Source organism: Perca fluviatilis, chromosome 8 (genome assembly GCF_010015445.1).
Source record: "Perca fluviatilis chromosome 8, GENO_Pfluv_1.0, whole genome shotgun sequence".
Lineage (NCBI taxonomy): Eukaryota > Metazoa > Chordata > Actinopteri > Perciformes > Percidae > Perca > Perca fluviatilis.
This window is the reverse complement of record NC_053119.1, coordinates 7,493,582-7,514,631: the sequence shown is the minus strand read 5'-3', so window position 1 is coordinate 7,514,631 and position 21,050 is coordinate 7,493,582. Positions and strand designations below refer to the sequence as shown.

At 40.3% G+C, this 21,050-nt stretch overlaps 1 protein-coding gene across 1 annotated transcript in view; it reads right to left on the bottom strand.

The window, feature by feature from the left end:
* Window positions 1-213: 213 nt before the first annotated feature.
* The window catches only part of cttnbp2 (cortactin binding protein 2), a 115,232-nt gene continuing 94,395 nt past the window's right edge, over window positions 214-21,050 (bottom strand). Inside the window, exons 12-23 of the mRNA XM_039808509.1 lie at window positions 19,351-19,430; window positions 18,127-18,213; window positions 16,374-16,473; window positions 14,895-15,071; window positions 13,872-14,044; window positions 13,206-13,384; window positions 9,753-9,982; window positions 9,276-9,467; window positions 6,018-6,069; window positions 5,756-5,855; window positions 4,452-4,550; window positions 214-1,711 (exon numbers count right to left, since the gene is read on the bottom strand). Coding sequence (XP_039664443.1) covers window positions 1,355-1,711; window positions 4,452-4,550; window positions 5,756-5,855; window positions 6,018-6,069; window positions 9,276-9,467; window positions 9,753-9,982; window positions 13,206-13,384; window positions 13,872-14,044; window positions 14,895-15,071; window positions 16,374-16,473; window positions 18,127-18,213; window positions 19,351-19,430 — 1,826 coding nt within the window. The 3' untranslated portion in view covers window positions 214-1,354. The remainder of the gene's footprint in view (window positions 1,712-4,451; window positions 4,551-5,755; window positions 5,856-6,017; window positions 6,070-9,275; window positions 9,468-9,752; window positions 9,983-13,205; window positions 13,385-13,871; window positions 14,045-14,894; window positions 15,072-16,373; window positions 16,474-18,126; window positions 18,214-19,350; window positions 19,431-21,050) is intronic.

Here is a 21,050-nt window from a genome sequence, read left to right as displayed (position 1 = left end):
TTTGAAGTTCAAAGAAAAGCATTCTGGGAAATGTAGGAAATGTTTACACTTAATTTAACACAAGAAAGTTGGGTGAACAAAAACTGACATCAAGGGGGATTTTTACTTTAACTGGGATTGGCTACTATAGAAGATATTACAAAATCATATTCCTGTGGTTCTGTGTTTTAATAAAAAAAAATAATAGAACAGAAATAAAAAAACAAAGTCAGATGAGGATTTTTAACCGTGCCATTTTAATGTTTGTGCTTGAAACAATTCTTTAAACGTCAGCTATCCTACAAATCAAAATCATAGGATGACTAAAATCTCTCCTGTACATATGTATAGCTATTTATATATAAACAATGTCTGCTCAACATAAAAAGTGTCCTTAAAAGTAGAACTGTACGGAGAACAAGAAAGTGACATTACACTGTAGGGCTCAGCGGGGGTTAAACATGACTCGGGGGAACTGATGGGCATTTAAAATATTTATTATGGCTTACAGTTGAAAGGACATCCTGTGTTTATACAGTTCTATTACTTATTGCCACAGCCGCTTCACTCTGAAACAAGTGAAGAGTTCAGAACCAAACTCGTTTTACAAACAATATGTACAAACTTTGTTTTTTTCAGCAGTTTTGCCTTAAGGTTTCGTCACTGTACAAGCATCATACCACATACACCAATCTATAGAGCATTTAAACGTACTAATTCTTATTTACAAATATATTTGGTAAAACCCTGATTAATTTCAACAGTATTTAAACCAACCAACTATTTAAAGATAAAACACTTGAATATCTTAAAATACTTAATAGCAAAAACAACAAAAAGAAAAGAAAAACCTGCTTGTTTCTTTCTTTGATCCGAAACACTTTTCACTAAAAAGGTAACACCTGTAAGTTCCTTCAGTTACTCTCCAAAGGCCTTATTCCAGCAGGACAAGTACAGTATTTCACTTTAAGTGCACAAAAATACTGTGTCAGTACTGTTCTGAGGCAGTTCCCACCAGTCAAATACTTTATATCTCAACTTATTTCAGTAAATTCTTACAATGTATCTTGTCTACTGAACACTGTCCCATAAAAAGCAGGTTGATATACTGGAATAAGGCAACAGGAAGTAACCTGCTGCATTACCTTCTGTTGTTTTTTCCCCACTTAAAGTCTTACCAAACCAAACAAATACTTCAAATACTGTGATAGAGTAAAACTATGGTCCCCAAGTACACAACTGTAGTACAGTGTAACAAGTACGGATATAACAAGTACAAATACTAAAAGTCAAAGGTCGTCAGTACCTAGTCTTTACATCATGGAGGGAGGTTTTCACAGCGGAATCAGGGAGGGGGGAGGGGGGTGGGATATGTCTACTTGTTGTTGTTTTCATGCAGGTCTCTGTGGAGGATCCAGATGTCCTCGTGTGATTGGTTGTTTTCGTTGAGGTTGCGGTAGTAGTAGTAGTTGTTGCTGCTGCTGCTGCTGCTGGGAGGAGCCTGCTTTGTTCTGCTGCTGTTGCTGGTTCTGCTGCGGCTGGGGGGCGTCTGGGTTCGGCTGGGGCTGCTGCTGCCGTTACTATTGCTGCTGGAGGCAGCATTGGAGGATCGTGTCTGCTGCCCCCTGCTGCTCGGGATTGGGAGCTGAGATTTGGCGCGAGAGCCTGAACGTCGGTCGCTGCTCTGGGCGGCTGCATGGCTGGAGCCGAGGCTGGACTGACGGACCACAGTCTGGACAAAGAAACAGAGTTTGGTGAGTTGGAGCCATTTTAATCACCTACTGAACCACGACTATACAACTGCAGGTCTGTACAACTTGCCCCATGTACACAAAAGGGAAGTAAGGGCAGCTTAAAGGTCCCATGGCATGAAAATGTCACTTTATGAGGTTTTTTAACCTTACTATGAGTTCCCCCAGCCTGCCTATGGTCCCCAGTGGCTAGAAATGGTGATAGGTGTAAACCGAGTCCTGGGTATCCTGCTCTGCCTTTGAGAAAATGAAAGCTCAGATGGGCCAATCAGGAATCTTCTCCTTATGAGGTCATAACAAGCAAGGTTACCTCCCCTTTCGCTGCTTTGCCCACCCAGAGAATTTGGCCAACCCATGAGAGAGAGAGAGACATCATGGCTTTCAAACGAGCAAAGTGGCAGCTGGTCAAGGCCCCACCCCCACCCTCCACCTTGCCCCCCCCCTCTCTCCTCCTCAATAGCTACAGACACAGAAATGGCACATACTAAGGAAAGCTCATTGTGGGACTGGCTCTAGTGGCTGGAATTCTGCACCAAGGCTGAATTTTGGGAAAGAGACTTCAGATACAGTATTAGGGGACCACTAAGGTCTATATAAAAGAGACTTCAGATACAGTATTAGGGGACCACTAAGGTCTATATAAAAGAGACTTCAGATACAGTATTAGGGGACCACTAAGGTCTATATAAAAGAGACTTCAGATACAGTATTAAGGGACCACTAAGGTCTATATAAAAGAGACTTCAGATACAGTATTAGGGGACCACTAAGGTCTATATAAAAGAGACTTCAGATACAGTATTAGGGGACCACTAAGGTCTATATAAAAGAGACTTCAGATACAGTATTAGGGGACCACTAAGGTCTATATAAAAGCATCCAAAGAGCACCATGTCATGGGACCTTTAAGACCTACAGTTGTAGACGTGCCCTAGCCAGATTTCTTAGCTTGTTTCCAGGCTGATCGACATTAATGCCACCCACTCCTCGCTGTGATTGGCCAGGTGTGCAAAGGTGAGAAAGTTCTGTCAAATAGTTGTGCCATTTTTGCATGCATGAATGCATTCTAGGAAAAATGGACGACACTTCATAAGAGCTTGTCTGCTGCCTAAATTGTCACACGCAGTTCCGTCATATCAAACGTGAGAAAGGTGTGAAGGGAGTAGGGTTGCAACGGTATGAGACTCACGGTACGATAACCATCTCCCAAAATATCATGGTAATACACAATTGTCAATTACAATGACCCTTGAAGGAATGAACTTTTTTTTTTTGGTTCAACAAACACTTTATTATAATTGTTTTATTTGTAAAAAGTCTCCCTTTTTGAAAATAAGAGAAAGCTGTATATCTCCCGTTTGAACAAAAGAAATTACAGCTGAAAAAAAACAACAACTCAATACCGTAGATCAGCAAATGTACATCATAACCATCAATTTTCATACCATGCTATATACCACTGCAACCCTCAGAGGGAAGGGGTTTCACTTACTGTTGGATGATCTCACGAGCACTTACAGTAGGAAGACACATACTCCCTTCAAAGCACGTGTCAAACTCAAGGCCCGCGGGCCAAATCCGGCCCCTCTCAGATTATGATCCGGCCCGCATATCAATTTAGGTTCACAATACATTTTGGCCCTCCTAGTTTTTGTCACTTTTTCTGACATTTTTGCCACTTTTGCCAACATTTGTCACTTTTTCCGACGTTTTTGGGCGTTTCTTTTCTAGGATGGCTGAGGAACTTTTTCCTGACTTCTTTAGGACTTTAGGTCGACCAAACTGTAAGTGGGAAGACTATATGACACATGCAATAATACAGTAAAATATATTTTACTTTTTCAATTAAATAAAAGCTTATCAATAAACTAAACATGTCTGGCCCTTGATGGGATTCTTATTTTCCAGTGTGGCCCTTAGTGAAGTTGAGTTTGACACCCCTGTTTTAAAGGATATATTTCACTTTCTACACTTTGTTTCAGTTCATCCTGGGACCAACACAAAATAACAAATACGAAAAAAGTTGATAAGACTTTGAAATAATTGTAAAGCTTTGCTAAGGTCTGGTATTAGAATGATTCACAACTCTTTTCTTTATTGGTATAGAAGTCTTTTCCTGCAGGCCAGACATGGCTCTAGTGGGTTCTGAAAACGGTTTAGAAAATTGAATTTTCAATTTTTGTTTGTTTTAATAATTCATAAATTCAACTGACATATTTAACGAGCTGAATCATACTATCAATTCGCTGTAACACCAAAACAATGAGCTAAAAAATGCTACTGTACATCGAGTGCAAAATTAGAGCTACGACTAAACCTGCAGTAATGACGACGTATTGTCCCACAACTGCTGATACTGGACAGGTCAATTATGTGAGGTAACACCAAACACACAAGAGACACATGAGTTAAAGTTATACAAAACAATCGCACACATTCATTATAAATTTGCGTCACCCACTTGTGGCTCAGTCAGGTCGCTATTGTTACTTTTTCACACACACACACACACACACACACACACACACACACACACACACACACACACACACACACACACACACACACACACACACACACACACACACACACACACACACACACACACACACACACACACACACACTTCTCTACGCAGTTTAAATGCAGTAACTTTGAATCATTTCCATGCTGAGCAGCCAGTCATCGAGGAATTTCTACTTTTTTCTTTTCCCCTCTCACCGTCTGTGGTTGCTGCTGGACGGCAGTTTCCTGCTCGGCCTTGTGGGGCGGCGTCGCTTCGCTGGGAGAGCTGGAGAAGAGGATCAAGTCGTCTTTGGCCTGAGAGATATGTGGGAGATGAACGTTAAGCAGCAGGTCAAACACATCTTTCTTTTCTGTGCAACAGGTCATTATTTGGGGTAAATTACTGGCTGGGATGTTGGTGAGCAAGTGTCATCAGCACTTCAAAGTCTGGGATTAGTTTTCAAAGGTGGGATACCAATAATTTAGAAACAAGGCTTTCAAGAGATTATGTTTTTGACATAGTTAAGTATTTCTTAAGGCGATCTGCATTTCTAAATAATTGCAAATCAAGTGTTTTTCACCAGAACGTGGGTGGAAATATCTCTAAAACTGTATTTAGATCAGGACTTCCCAAAGTTTTGATGACTGAGTGCCAGTTTAGGGAGCCAGCATAATCTTTTTTATGACATTTTTATGGCATACTATGACTTTTTATTTCTTTTTCATGACATACTATACGATGACTTTTAGATTATTACATGACTTTTATGTACTATGACTTTTTTCATGACATGCTAAACTTTGATTTTTTTTAAACCTACATTGGCCGGCAGGCTACTTTAAGGTAAATGTCATCATCATGCCAGTGCAGTGCCACACACACACACACACACACACACACACACACACACACACACACACACACACACACACACACACACACACACACACACACACACACACACACACACACACACAGTCTCTATATTTGGAAGGATGACAGCGATGAATTAAAGAGCCAGGAATGAGGCAAAACATGTGACCCAAAAGCAGTGTTTGGAAATGGCAGTGTAATTAAGACCTGAGTGGTTAAGGTTAGGTTCAATATTTTGTGTTTCACTGGATGACAGAGACACAGTTCTAGTCAGAGGTCCCTTAAGATACACTATGTATTTTTCCTTCAGGAGTTGAATCTGTACTACTTATGTGAATTTGTCATAGCAAACATTAGTATTAGATAATATGGATCTGAATTTCTTTACACTGCTATAAAGATGAAGAATATTACTGAACCTGTATCTGCCTACGATTTCTTTGGCCACATGGGGGCAGCAAAAGCAAGTTGTGAACACAACAATCTACATACACATCAGCTTTTTAGTTGGCATGATGAACTTTTACTGTAGCTTAGCAGACAGTTGCTTATTCACACATTCATTGCTTTTGCTCTCTACCAACAATCTTTGAAGATTACTCAAGTGTTATACAAAGTGTGTGTGTGTGTGTGTGGGGGGGGGTACCTTGCTGATGTCAGGTTCTGACTTGCTGGTGCACATTGTCTGCAGCTCTCTGATTAAATCGGTCTCGTCATCAGAGAACACAGACAGACCTACAGGCTCCCTACAAACACAATGAAATTCAATTTAGTGACATAGTTTAGCTTTTCATACAGGTCTGCTCTCTGCTGGCTGTCCTGCTATAGTACCGGCGCTACACCGCTAGACCAATACCGCTGCTACTACTTGTACTGCATGCTAATAATCAATATTAGAGAACACAAACCTCTGGACTTTGCCATTGGAGATGAAGCTGACATCAGTGCTAGACAGTGAACCTGCAATCACAAGCACATACCAACAAACTTGTTAGTAACAGGACTCGAATGGGTCGGTTCACTCAAATCGCAAAAAACTATTTTTTTAACACATCTGTAATCTAAACAAGCAACTAGTTTTGGTTTCATTTGTAGAGATTTCTGCTTCCACCCAAATACAATGGAGGTGAATGGAATTTACTTTGTTGTACTCAGAGTTTAGTCGTATACATTTAAAACACAGTTTTCCAGTTACTCAGGATAATCTTAGACTTTTCTGTCAGTAGTTTAATTAGAAACAACTTGCTAGCAAAGGTAAAGTGTGGTTTAAACCATCCCCACTCAGGTCTGTGAATTAACAGGGACATTTTGTTTGAATGACAGCAGCATTTAGTGAATGTTAAGCCTGTTAAAGAATGCCCCCTTGTGGATGCTGCTGACACAAAGCCAGTGTCCCCAGTTCAGGGCTGGACCCTCTGAAATCCACATTTCTAGACCCTAGACATTACAATGGCTCAACAAAGCCTGTCCCCTTTCAAACAAACCAAATGCAGCTGGAAAATGCATTGAGGACAACACTGGTGTATCCTTTCCAGCCCTTAATACTTGTTCAGGCATCTTGTTAGTCAGAAATGAACCCATGCTGTGTATTGGAAATAGGGTTGGGTACCGAACAAGGTACTTTTACCGGTACCAACCCAATCACATCCCTACTACCGAGTATTGGTTCACGTAAAATCAAACTGTGCCAAATTTCGGTACCCGAGAGTCCTCTCTGCATATTGACCGAGAGCAGAGGTCCGACACACACACACACACACACACACACACACACACACACACACACACACACACACACACACACACACACACACACACACACACACACACACACACACACACACACACACACACACACACACACACACACACACCGCGTTACAGCGTTGCAGACGGAGCAAACTACGTCGGTTTTGTTGAAGTCACAGAGAGTCGCGGCGATGCCGATAAAGTGGTTTCAAGTGTGGTTACACTTTTTCAAAACTTCACGCAGACACCATTCACTCCGATGTGATATTAATGGTGAGCCGAAAGCTCGGCGACGAGCAGGCACAATAGTGGTTTCTATACCCTGATGACTGACTGACAGGCTGAGGTTGCAAGGCAACTTTATTTCTACAGCACCTTTCAGCAACAAGGCAATTCAAAGTGCTTTACATGACACATTAAAGAGCAATTAAAAACGGTCACGATGAAAATAAAACAGGCTAAAATAATATACAAATACAAGAATAAAAGTTAGTGAGTAAGAAATTAATAATTATTCAATTTAATAGGTTGTAGGACAGGTTTGGAAGGAGAGAGGGAGAGGTTTTATTTTAGTTTTTGTTTAATTTCTGTCCGTGTAAAATATTCTAAATAAATTACATAATGTTCTAAGTAAATAGGTTTGGAATTATTTTTACAACTGAAATATTTTTTTGTAATTACAGAGGGAAAGTACCAAAAAAAGTACCGCTGGGTACCGGGAACCGAATTCCAGGTACCGGTATCGGTAGTGGTATTGGTTCAGGTGCGAAAGGTACCCAACCCTAATTGTAAAGTCGCAGGGTTGTAAATAATGAAAGTCAGGATTTGACTGCTCTTTGTATTTGCAACTTGCATATGTCGTTAAAATGAAATTTACATGGATATATGTTCTATTTACCTGGTGCATTGTTTGCCAGTTGTTCTTCATTAAGTATTTTAGAATAACATCTCATGTACTGTTAACTTTGTTATCATGGAACCTGTACAAACCACTTTTTTTTGTCACATCTTCACTTAAAGGGTAACTACCGTTTTTTTTTTAATATGGGCCCCATTTCCCCATGCATTGATGTGATGTGACGACTGATGTGACCAGAAATCTTTGAATTTGGTCTAGTACTGATAGAGATCGCAATGACGGGCCGGTGCAAACCGAGCTGCAATGCTTTTTGTTGCTATATGACAGGCTCAGATTGTTACTGAAAGTGTCTGACAACATAATCGATCTCTTTTTGTCTGAAGACAGCGGTGTGGAGAGTGAAACGTGAGATGAGAAAAAGGCGTTCAGGTAGTCTGTTCGGAGCTACAGAAATCATAGGCTCCGGTTATCTAAAAGATTTTGTAATGGCTCAATATTGATTTCGACAATGTGGATGAGGTAGTTATAGTTCAAAGACCGTGTATGACAGTAGCCTACGTTACAGACCAAGAGAGCGCGAGTTGCGAAAGGCAGCGGGCGGAGGAGGGTGAGGCAGCGGGCGGAGGGTTATGGGGCTCTGGATATTGGTGTTGCTCCCGTGGGTGCTGTGCCCCTATATGCCCAAAGAATACATTGTCATGAGTGGGACCTGTTGCTGCCAGATATCTGTGGTCTGGATGTGTCCAGTGATGTGTCACCGTGTCAGAGGATTTCCTCCTCTAATCAACAGGGCTGTGAGACATGAGCTAATACGAACCATTGTTTTTATTGAAAATCTTTTAGATAACACGAAACCATGGATGTATTATAGCCTCTCCCCTCGCCTGCTCTTCATGCGTAGCCTATAGCCTACTTCATCCATAGCCTGTACTGGCTCAAATGAATATGGGCGGCCATCCAATTATAACGACCTCATCCACATTTTTAAATATTGAGCAATTACATTGAAAATCGTTTAGATAACAGGAGCCTATAATTTCTGTAGCCTACTCCATGACAACAGACTACCTGAACGCCTTTTTCTCATCTCAAGTTTCACTCTCCACACCGCTGTCTTCGGACAAAAATTCACGTCCTGAGATCGATAATGTTGTCAGACACTTTTAGTAGCAATCATAAAAAAATATTCCAATAAAAGTGATTAAATCACTTTTATTGGACAAAAAGCAAGGCTCTCCAATTGTCCTATTAGGTTGCATTGCAGCTCGGTTTGCACCGGCCCGTCATTGTGATCTCATTCAAAGATTTCTGGTCACATCAGTCTATTAGACACAAATGCATGGGGAAATGGGGCCCAGGCTGAAAAAAACAGAAGTTACCCTTTAACTTTCAAAGAGAGTCATTCACTTTTTACACTAAACGTGAGGGAAACTTCCTGGTGATGACTTTACAAATTGACTAGGAGTGGCCGACCGTGTCATTTACTTGTAAAGGGTAGCTTCATGGTCCCTGAATTGGGACACGGCTTGTATCACTGCTGGCAGGGCAGCCATCTTACCGTCTCTAAAGGAACCGCCAGAGCTCCAGCTTAAGGCGGGGCTTCCTTTCTTCCGAGGGCTGGTGTTGGATCGTCTCAACTTGCCGCTGTCCCGTCCCTTCCTACCTCCTCCACCGCCACTTCCTTTATAGGAGCCAATGGCTGACAAAGGGAAGGACCCGCCCCGAAACTCCAGTAGGTACCTGTCAATCTCTGCAGGTAAAAAATTAAACCTCATTATCATTTAATGTCATACTTTCTTTTCTATTTTCCAGCAGGTGGTTCCCTACAGCGGGTGAAACATGTAAATTAAGCCTCTTCATTGAATGATCTCTCACACACACACACACACACACACACACACACACACACACACACACCCACACCCACCCACTCTCCCCCACACACACACACACACACACACACACACACACACACACACACACACACACACACACACACACACACACACACACACACACACACACACACACACACCGTGACGAGGCAGAGGGCAGCCCTGGAGTACTGCCTTGTTGACCAGGATGCTGAGGGCGGCTTTCACCACTGCCTGCTGGCCGGCACTCAGCCCACAGTTGCTAGGAGACAGTCGCTGCGACGACGGCGATGAGGAGGAGGAGGTGGTGGAGCGCTTGGCAGTTACCCGCGAGATGATGGCTTCTTCCACGCGGGGGACGACCACGGCGTTCCAGAGGCGAGCCAGCCACCTGAAGTGAACACACACGTTATGAAAACTTTTATTTTCTTTTTTTGCTATGAAATTTACTTCTTAGGGGCCGAGCAGCAAAGCTGCGTGGACCTTATTGTATTCGCCTGTATTATTATTCTTCTTCCTAAGAAATCCATGTTCCCATGCACGAAAACTCAAACTTTGCACATTAGTCCAGTCCTATGCTAAACTTAATCAGTGAGATTTGTGTGCCAATTGTCCTGATGGTGGCGCTACAACAGCCATCTAAAATTCTACTTTAAAAATTCATAACAAATCAGCTGTACATGCTTCATCGTCGCAACGTATACCAAACTGTAGCCCCAATAGAGCAGAAACCATGCTCTGCTGTTACCTTGTAGCAATTTTGAAGTCCATCACGCTACTTTTTGTGAAAACTGCAAAACTTCTTAAACCTATCTCCTCCCACATTTGTTTCAATTGACACCAAATTTGCTGTGCAAAATATTCAGAATTTTATCTCAAAAAGTGAAGTGTTTTTTTTTAATTGTGTCCCCATCTACGCATTGTAGTCAATGCAAAATAGAGCATCTTTAAACATCAGTTTGGCATTTATTGATCTTTTTGAAAATAAATTACAGACATCTCTATCTTGTCTTAACCAAGTACACAAATTCTCAGAATTTTCTGATAAATATTTTTTTGTACAGCAGCTTTAAACTCTGCCATTTCAGGCAAGCCTGATCCTTGTCTACTAGGTGGTGCGATGCCACTTGTGACATCACCCAGATAATTGCTCCCTGAGATCAGAACCTGCCCACGGCCTCAGCTGTTCCGAGTTCGAGCCCATGGTGTTGCAAGATGATCCTACACATATCTAATCAGGTATTGTGCTGTGGACAGCTGCCCTGCATATTTTAAATGTGGGTCTGTGTTAACACACCTGATTCTGATTTACAATCAGTCCAGTTCCAGTTAAGGAAAGTCATGTTATTGAGTCAACCCAGGCTGACTCAATAAAATATAGCCCAAATACCTAGAGGAGTCATCATCTGGACAATAGCTCACTGAGATCAGCGTTTGCCTTTGGATCAGAAGATTGTGAGTTCAAAGCTCAACTGTCACAATGCCACATCTTATGCAACCATTGTGCTTTGGACACCTCCCCCCCAAATTTAAAATGCTCAGCTCCGACCATCGCTGCGGAGTAGTTATAATTTGTTTGATTCTTTTTAATAATGTCTATTTACACTATGAATGATCTGTCACTACATAAAATACTGCGAGTAAAAAATAATACTAGGGTAATGTTGATGTCAAGTTTGAAAATTCTAATTTATGGTGTAAGAATGAAGTATGATTTGGTTCTTTAAAAGAACTTTGGCTGGATCGGGCGGAGAGGCGGGGGTTGGGAGGGTGATGGAGGTAATAGTATATTTAATAGGTCAGAATTCAAGACATACACTGTATTTATCTGTACTTTTTATAACAACTTTTGATGAGAAAGGAGACCAACGTATTTGCATTTTGGACTATGTCTGGTTTCAGTGTTGGGAGTAACACGTTACAAAAAGGTAATGTATTCCTTTTTGCTGTAACGCAGTAATATAACGCATTACTAATAAAATTTCGGTAATATTATACCTTACAACACATTTTAACACAACATTTAGTTGTTTTGTTTTTTAAGAATTCCCCGCGAACACCGCGAAACATTTCTTCACAGGAAAAGAAAAGCCGTGAGTATCATTTCCTGTTGCTGTATTCAATGGTTGAGATGACTGCAGAGACAGATACATTTGCGAGATGGATATTATTTTCAGGCGTTGTGAGCTGTCCGTCTCTGTTCCCGTGGTCAGAGCCAGAACCAGAGACGGTACAGACAACATCTGTGTCCCAACTAGTGATAGACCCATTTTATCGGCCGGCCGATATTTGCGTTTTTACGTGTATCGGCATCGGGCGATACGCGGCTGCTGCGTTCGCCGAAAGTTTTTTCCCGCCATTATTTACAGACCGGCGTCCACAGGCAGCTCTGTGTTGCTGGAGACGCTGCAGTTCACGTGCAGACCATGCGCTGCCCCTCCCCCTTAAATTATTTAAATGTGTTGACAAAGGACGTTTTGTGATGACCTGATTATATCTGTCTTATAATATGTCAGCAAGCAATGCATCATCAAGGCTGTGTTGTAGATGTTGATGAAAGCCTTTTACCCTTGCACAGTTAACCACATGCAGTGCACCCATCCATATGATGCACATTGCACACATCATTTGGGTGATATGAATGTAAGATGATTGCAAGAGTGACACTGATCTGTGTTTTTGTGTATTATTTTCAAAGAAATGGCAGAGCAGATTCCTAAAACAAATCCAGTGTGGCAGGGTTTACATTTTTATGATGTAAATTCAGGGAGCAAAAGCAGTATCGGCTCCAAATATCGACTCAAGAAAATCGGTAGCCCGTATCGGTCATCGGCTAAGGCTGATGGGAAAAAAAAAAACATCGGTATCGGCACTAAAAAAAACATATCGGTCGATCCCTAGTCCCAACAGGTGACGGTACGTCAGCGCGGACAGTAGTGTGTCCGAGCTGCTGACAGATAGAAACATGTCGGGGATTAATGTTAAGGCATAATATCACTGCATTTTATCAGCCGTGGAAAGTAACTACGACATACTTCTATAAAACTGTAAGGTACTTTTTGAGTATTTATTTTCTCCTACTTGCATATTGTACGGTTTACTGTAGATAAAGAGGAGACTTTATTGATCCGGTGGTGAAATTCAGCTACCTGCCAAGTCAAACTTCCACTGTTATTTTGGTGAAAGTAAATCAAAAGTAATGTAAAGCATTACAATTCAGATTACTCTCAAATGATAGTAACTAGTAATCTATAATGTATTACATTTTGGAAGTAACTTGCCCAACACAGTCTTGTTTATGATTATACTTTGTTATATATTGTTACACCCAAAATTTAATGAAAAATCCCCAAACCTTGATCACAAAATAAATAAAAAATAAAACTATTTTCTGGTTTAACTTTACAGGCCTTTGTCACTCTCAAATATGGGTGTTTAATCTGTATTTGCTCTGTGGTAACATACAGTTTAAGATATCACACACACACACACACACACACACACACACACACACACACACACACACACACACACACACACACACACACACACACACACACACACACACACACACACACACACACACACACACACACACACACACACACACACACCTGACGACTGCCTGTGTGTTGTTTGGGACCACAGGGCAGGACAGGAAGAGCTGGGGGCCCAGCAGAGCTTCATGGGTCCCCAGACGGGACAGACAGGCGTTGAGCTGCTGCCAAACCTGGCTCACCCACAACACCGACCGCTCCATGACGCCATCGGGTGACCAAACTCCAGTCCCCATCTGGAGTGGATTGGTGGAGGAAGAGATTAGAATTTTTTTTTTGCTTTTGTCTACACAACTGAAATGAACTAAGCAATGGAACAAAAAGATTACTTTCAGTTCAGTTGAAACAATTAAAACTGTCGGTTTGACAACAAAACAGCTCTCGTTATGTATTCTCAGGATTTCTCTGTGCGTATATTCTTTATTTTATTTCAAAGTCACAGCACTCAATAAATCGCTTTACCAACCATCATTTATTTGATTATTTTTTCCAATTTATAATAACTTCTTTGCATTTATCTTTGTCACAGAGACAGCAGAAAGGACTTGAGCCACTAGAAAAATGTAAATATCCAGGAAATATCAAACATTAAAAGGAAAGCCATGTTTATCATTATAGATATTGACCACTGAAGCAAATCCAGATGTGATTTTGCATTATACTGCTTGCTAACGGTGATCACAATGTGTGTCTTAGGCAGCTGCAACTAAACCTCTCACTGACCTTATGAAGCAGCTTCCTGCGGAGGTGTCTTCCCAGCAGGCCGTGCAGCGGCTCCTGATCCCAGCGCAGCGTTACCCAGCGGAAATGCTGCTGCAGGCGCAGCTCTGAACCCTGCAGGCGGGGCTTTGACAGCGTCGCAATCAGGAAGCTGCCTTCGCAGAAGTGGTGGGGACCTGAGGGATGAATAAATGGAAGGGACGGGAGGACAGAAAGTCAACCACTTATTTGGTGCTCATCTGGTTTCATAAGATGACACTCAAAGTCACATCTGTTGCTGGAGGGCTATTTAACCACGAAGCCCAATCCTTGCATATTTATCGCACTGGTTTGAGTTATTCTGATTCAGTGACGTTTGCATTATTAAAATTATTTTAATCAAAATTTTACATTCAAATTTAAATATCAGACACTAATCCTGGCTATAACCTACATAAACATGCTATATCAATGAAAGGTTTAGCAGGACACAACGCTGGATTATATATTTTGTAGAATATTTAAAACACAATAAAGATGTTCTAGATTTATGATTGGAAGAGGAGCTTTTCTGGTTATATTAAAGCTGCATTAGGCACATTTAATGGATTTTTGTGTCCATTTTTTTTTTTTTAAATAAGTTTAACTGTATTTATCTTTTCCTCCACAAATAAATCAGCTTTGATTTTATTTATGTTTTTATGATTATGTTTGGGGCATTTTAGGCCTTTATTTATATAGGACCGCTGAAGACATGAAAGGGGAGAGAGAGAGAGAGAGAGGGATTGGCATGCAGCAAAGGGCCGCAGGGCGGAGTCACTGCGTCGAGGAGTAAACCTCTATATATGGGCGCCTGCTCTACCAGGTGAGCTACCTGCTTTTTTTACTAGCACCCAGCTTTTTTTTTTTTTAACGTTAACTCTAAAATCTTAAAAAGCTAACTGAACTTTTTTTTTTTTTTACTTTGGTTAAAAAAAAAAAATCATTGAGAATATAATATACGTTTGATTATGGTTCAAGTCCAAGCCCGGCTGCAGCGAGTCGTACCAGTGTTGAGAACCAGCGGGGAGGCAGAGCGCCTGTTGTCCAGACTGTGGCAGAGGTCTCCCAGCAGCCCTGTTAGGGATGAAGCCTTCTCCAGTCCCTCCAGCAGCACCACCACACAGTGGGCCGTGTTACCGGCTGGCACGCTGACCCCTGACCCCACCGCCGGCACCAGGAAACCTGAGGCAGGAAGAGACACCAGCCAACAGCGGGATTTTGAATAATAACTTATGAGCTTATGAGAAGTGTTGCTGTGAAAGTTGACGTGGCGGTTGGTAAAGTTTACATACTGCACATTGTTTATGAACAGGAAAGCGATGGTTAAGTGTTCTTTGAGACAAAAAGTTACATTTTTCCAAAGGTTATCGTACAATTATAACAATTTAAGCTTTGATTTAATACTAATAATTAGGGCCGCACGATATATAAATAATATAGATAAATAAACAGATGTTAAAGTGAACTGAGCTACTGCTAATTTCAGTATTCTGCTAAAATTCAACAAATTGCTTGAATTGAATTTAAAACAAAATGAAAGGAAATCATTTCCAACAATCTTTTATTGAACAAATTGAACATTGATTTGAATATAATAAATGCAGGACTAAAGTGCAGTTTTTGAAGACCTCAATCACCTAGCAACAGACCGGGAGGCTGAAACCGAGAGGGTGAACTCAGCAAACAATCATTCATGGTTCTACCGTTTCATTTTTCCAATGTTTTATTTCCTCAAAATTTACTTTTACATCGTTTTATTGTTTCTGTCATTGGATCTTTTGTAAAAATTCTATAGTATTCTATTCCCTTATGTTAGTTTATTTCTGGAGTTAGGAATAAAACCTAAATCTGACTGAAAAAAGTCATAGTATGGTATGTCTTAATCCTACATCCTGTCCTCTGCACATTCTATATCATTTTTCCTTCTTGAACTTTTTGCACATCCTGCACTAACCATACAGGATTTTTTTCCTTCTTAATGTTAAATATGTATTTATTTATGTGTTATTTGTTTCTGTAGTTATTGTTTGTTTATTTTATTGTTGTTTTTATGTATGCACCAACCAGTGCAAATTCCTAGTAAGTGCTTCTTACCTGGCAATAAATCTATTTCTGTTTTTATGCATGTCGAAAAAAGTATAGTACGTTGAAAAAAATTTATATATATAAAAAAAAAATCATATTATAGCATGTCATAAAAAGTCAGTGTAGTATGTCGAAAAAAGTCAGAATAAGTCATAATATATTATGTTGAAAAAAAGTCATCAAAACGTAAGTGTAGTATGTTGAAAAGTTATAAAAAGTCATAAAAAAAAGTCAGTGTGTCGAAAAATTAAGAAAAAAGTTATAGTATAGTATGTAATAAAAAGTCATAGTATAGCATGTCGAGAAAAGTCAGAATAAGTCATAGTATACTGTATGTTGTGGACAAATGTCATTGTATAATATGTCAAAAAATTCAAAGAAAGTACAGTATGTCCCTACCACAGGTGATGAAAGTCTCCAGCAGCTGCTCTTTGGTCAGGCTCCCGTCCACCTCCACCCTCACCACGTCACAGCCGAGCCCCCCCGTCTCCTGCTTGGACTGGTGGAGAGAGAGGGAGAGGTAGGAACGGAGCACGTTGTCATGGAAACACAGAAAAATCTACTACTACTACTCTGCGCCGAGAGGAATGCAGCAAGAGGAGAATTTGAATGAGCAGAGAGGGCTTTTCCAAGCACATCGGAGAGTACAGTCGACATGCAGCTGCTGAAGACATTTCCCTTCCTCCTTCCTTTAGTTCTTTTTAAATGTGCAGTATATCAGTATATACACATGTACACAATTATATGTATAAAAAAGGTAGAGGTATACAGTACTGAACTGTGGCAAAACAGATGACAAATAATATAATAAAAAATTATATATATATATATATATATATATATATATATATATATATATATATATATATATATATATATATATATATATATATATATATATATAAAACACCTAATCATTATAACCTCAATTTTGTCATGCTACAACACGTTCTTCATCTGCTCATATCAGATATATCAGATGTCTGTGCCACTGCAGAAAACCTCCATTTGATGCCTTTACCATGGAAACCCTTGAGATTGAACAGCAGTGACTCTAACAGCATGAAAACAATACTGAATGTGCTCCGATATTTACAGCACAGTATGTAATGAAATGAAAATAGCACGACTATTGATTTATCAATTCTACTGCCCGAGTTGTGGTGAGATATTGTAGTGGTTGGCTGTTTGCATCCAGTTTCCCTATCATTGCATCACACTGTGCAACAGAGCCAAATTTAATTTCGCTTTAACCCTTGTGTTGCGTTTCCTGTCGACCTGCAACTTTTAGTTTTTGTGGGTCAAAATAAAATGTTACGGTTGTCTTTTTCGACACTTTTTCCGATGTTTTTGTCACTTTTTCCGATTTTTTTCAGTCTCTTAACTTATTGTACGACAGTGCTCTGATTCACCCAGACATTACTTCACCTGACTGGACCATCGCACCACTCACTCATACTCTATGGCTTTCACATTTTTCAATTGGAAGCCCATAACAGCTGTTCTGGGACTCTTTCCCAAACCATTTGCAAAAATCACTTTCTAAATTTACAATATTTGGGGTGACAAAAAAGGCTTAATGCAACATAAGCTGTTAAAGTTGCTATGTATTTTAGTATGTGTTTTATTTCTTAAAAACCTAACCAGGGACAGGGTCTGCACATTTCATTTGCTGCAGCTAGATAGCAAATATTCATCTGCACCTTACTCATCTGTCCATCTGTGTTTATATACTGTCTGTTTATAGAAGGGTGTATATTGTGTAAATGTTTTATTACTATTATTATAATATACTATACTAATTCTACTTTTTCTATTTCTTATACTTTATGTATATTTGTTCGTGTATGTCTACTTGTGTGTATTTGGGTTATTCTGATGTGTGTCATTTTATTTCTTTTGAGCTGCTGTAGCACAGGAAATTAATTAATAAATTAATAAACATTAAGAAAGACTATCTCATCTTATCTTAGAAGTCCCAAATACATTGCCGTCAGCCCTCTTAGCCTGTATGTTTTCCCAAAGGTTTAAAATAGAACTATATATGGTAGCGACCAATTTATATTTATCTCCTTGAGATGAATGATTCCCTTGAAAGCGTCACGGACGACTGTCGCTTTCTGGATCGGTGTTTGTGAACTGGTGGACGCACCTTGATGCAGCGAGCGACCAGATTGGCGATGTGCTCCTGACAGCTGCCCTCAAGGCCTTGAAAGATGAGGTTTCCGTACTGTTCCACCTGGACACCGAGAGAGAGAAAGAAGGACAGAACAGAGGGATGAATTAGTTGATCAATGAACTGACAAACAAAAGTGTATAACGTGATAATACGAGTGATGCTGATGATGTGGCAATTGTGGCTTTTCCTGCTGCTGCACTCTTTGAAAGTCACTCTGGTTAAGAGCGTGAACCAAATACCTGAAATTAAATGTAATATGTGATCATGAACGGACAAATAATCTCTAGTAAAGAGAGAATGAAATGTTTTCTGGGCAGAAAATTAGCCTGTAATTAGCTATGCTACAGTAAATAGTATCTTTAACAGGTTTACTAACTCACTCTTAGTTAATCAATAAGCTGATTTATAGAAGTCAATAGTAAGAATAGAAATATGTTGGTTACAGCTTCACAAAGATAACCTTCCTCCTTAATATATTCTTGTAAATAAAATACTTGAGTGGAAAATGACATGGATTGATCAACACTACAATAGAACTCAGGTGCATGCTACAGCAATGATCTGAGCTGTGAAACATATTTCACTGTCAGACTTGAGTCGCTGCGGATAAAAGCATCAGCTTACTGTCAAAAAAATATAAATCAGTCATGAGAAGTGGGATTTAAAACATTTACAGATGCTGCTGGATCAAATCGGAGCCCTGCGGTGCTTCGGTCTCTTAGTGTGAGCGGTCGCCGAGGTTTCTCTCATCTGCAGGCTCTATCGCCTGTTTTATTGATCTTGAAAATGTAAACTGGCCATCTTGATGCCCTTCACATCCTCACCTCGACACAGCCAGCAGGGGGAGCTGTAGCACTTTATTCCTCTCTTTCATCTGTCCATCACTTCAGCTCTGTCTCTCTCTTTCTCTGCCTTTCTTCACCATTCTCTTGCTGCAGTCTTCTAGCTTCCTCCCTATTTTTCGACGTCTTACTCATCTAATCAGTCAATCCCCCGCAGTCCTTTGTGTGTGTTTGCGCGTGTGTGTGTTTGCGCGTGTGTGTGTTTGCATGAGAGATCGAGTGTGTGTGTGTGTCTTTGCATGTGTGTGTGTGTTTGCATGAGTGTGTGTGTTTGCATGAATGTGTGTGTTTGCATGAGAGAGAGAGTGGGAGAGAGAGTGTGTGTGTGTGTGTGTGTGTGTGTGTGTGTGTATACCAGGCGGACGTAATTGTGCAGCAGCGGCAGGGGGAAGAGGTATTCCAGAGCCAACTCATCGAGACACGACTCAGACAGACCTGTCAAAAACACACACGCACAAAATTCACACAATAAATCCTCAAATCCGCTCTGGTTTACATGCTCAGTGTCAGCAACCGACCGCAGTGAGCTTCAGTTACATCACACAGACGCAAACCTCAAGGTGCCCTCGTGGTTAGACTGTACTGGAACTTAAAAACACCGCAACATTCAACAGCTGTTTGTTCTGAAGATGTAAGCACTGGTCTACACTCACTCACGTAATAGCTCTTAAAGCTTCCTATCAGTTAGTAGGGTGAATTATAGCTGCGAGAGGTTTTAATCTGCTTCCTGAGGAAATCAAAAACACTTTCTCATCCTTCCTCAAAGATTCTCATTAAACATGATTTTCAGATTGTCACAGAATTATTTCAAACAATTAAATGTGAAAACGGTTATAATTAGGCTCCATACACTGGTAAACATCAGTTTAGATGTTGATTAATCTCATTTCAAAATCTTCCTTATAATTAAATGTGACAATATGATGTGTTCACTTGCTTCCAATGCAAATTTGTGTTGCAACGTTTGTTGCAAGAATCAAGAATAATTCCCCTGATACCAGATGTGTCTGCCTTATTCCAGTTTGTCCTTTAATGTCCTATTCCTTCTTTACAGATGCTGACCAGTTTCCAAATGATTCCCGAAACTCGTAAAACTAACGCTAAATAAGATTTTTACACAGTATAAAAACGGCAACACCGGCAATGTTACCACCATCTTTATTTACATCCTTAGATAAGCAGTCATTTTATTATTTTATATATTTGTCCCGCCAATTTGGGCACATTCCAGCTAATGTACCCCGGCTACTAGTTCATCTTATCAAATATAACAGTAAGGTTTTATTTTACAGGTCTGTAATTGCCTAGTTTTCTGGAAGGGACTGTGTCATTTTTTTCACCAATTATGGGAAAAATAGAGACAAAATTACAATTTTCTTACTGAGATAAGTCAGTTTTTAGGATCCATTTTCTTGAGAAAAGCTCCATTTTAGATTTAAATTTGGTACTGCAAACTGTATTCTCCATATATGTTGAATATGTACTTGTAAACAAATTCAAAAAATCCACATTCAGCTGACCTTCTGTGCACTACCTACAAGACTCTCTAGATTAAGGTGGCAATTCATTGAATGAACTAATTGAAGCGTATGTAAACTATCGCCATTTCCCCTCTAACTAGTACTGAATTACCGTACATAGTTCTTTCCAGGAGCCATCCTATGAATTTTTTGTTACACATTTGTCTCACAGTTTCCTCAAATTGCCCAGAAAGCGAATAATAACAATATGTGCGGATTTTTGGAGTACGAGTAATCAACCATTTTCTTTTTGACACCGTCTCTTAATCAAATTTCAATAAATATTTGATGAATATGTTACAGCTGTTATAGCATTTAGTAACAGATTTCTTTCCAGTGAAGCCTGTGAGACAGACGAACAAGCAGAGGGTGAAGACCGAAGCGCTAGTCATTGGTGAGCGGACAGGTCGATAGCCGCCCCCCCCCCTCGCTTAATGAGACGTCTTCTGAAGGAAGGTGGTCAGAAAGACTGAAGAGAAAATAAGAACGACGGAGATGAAGGCGGAGAAGGAGAAAGACGCATGGAGAGGCAGAC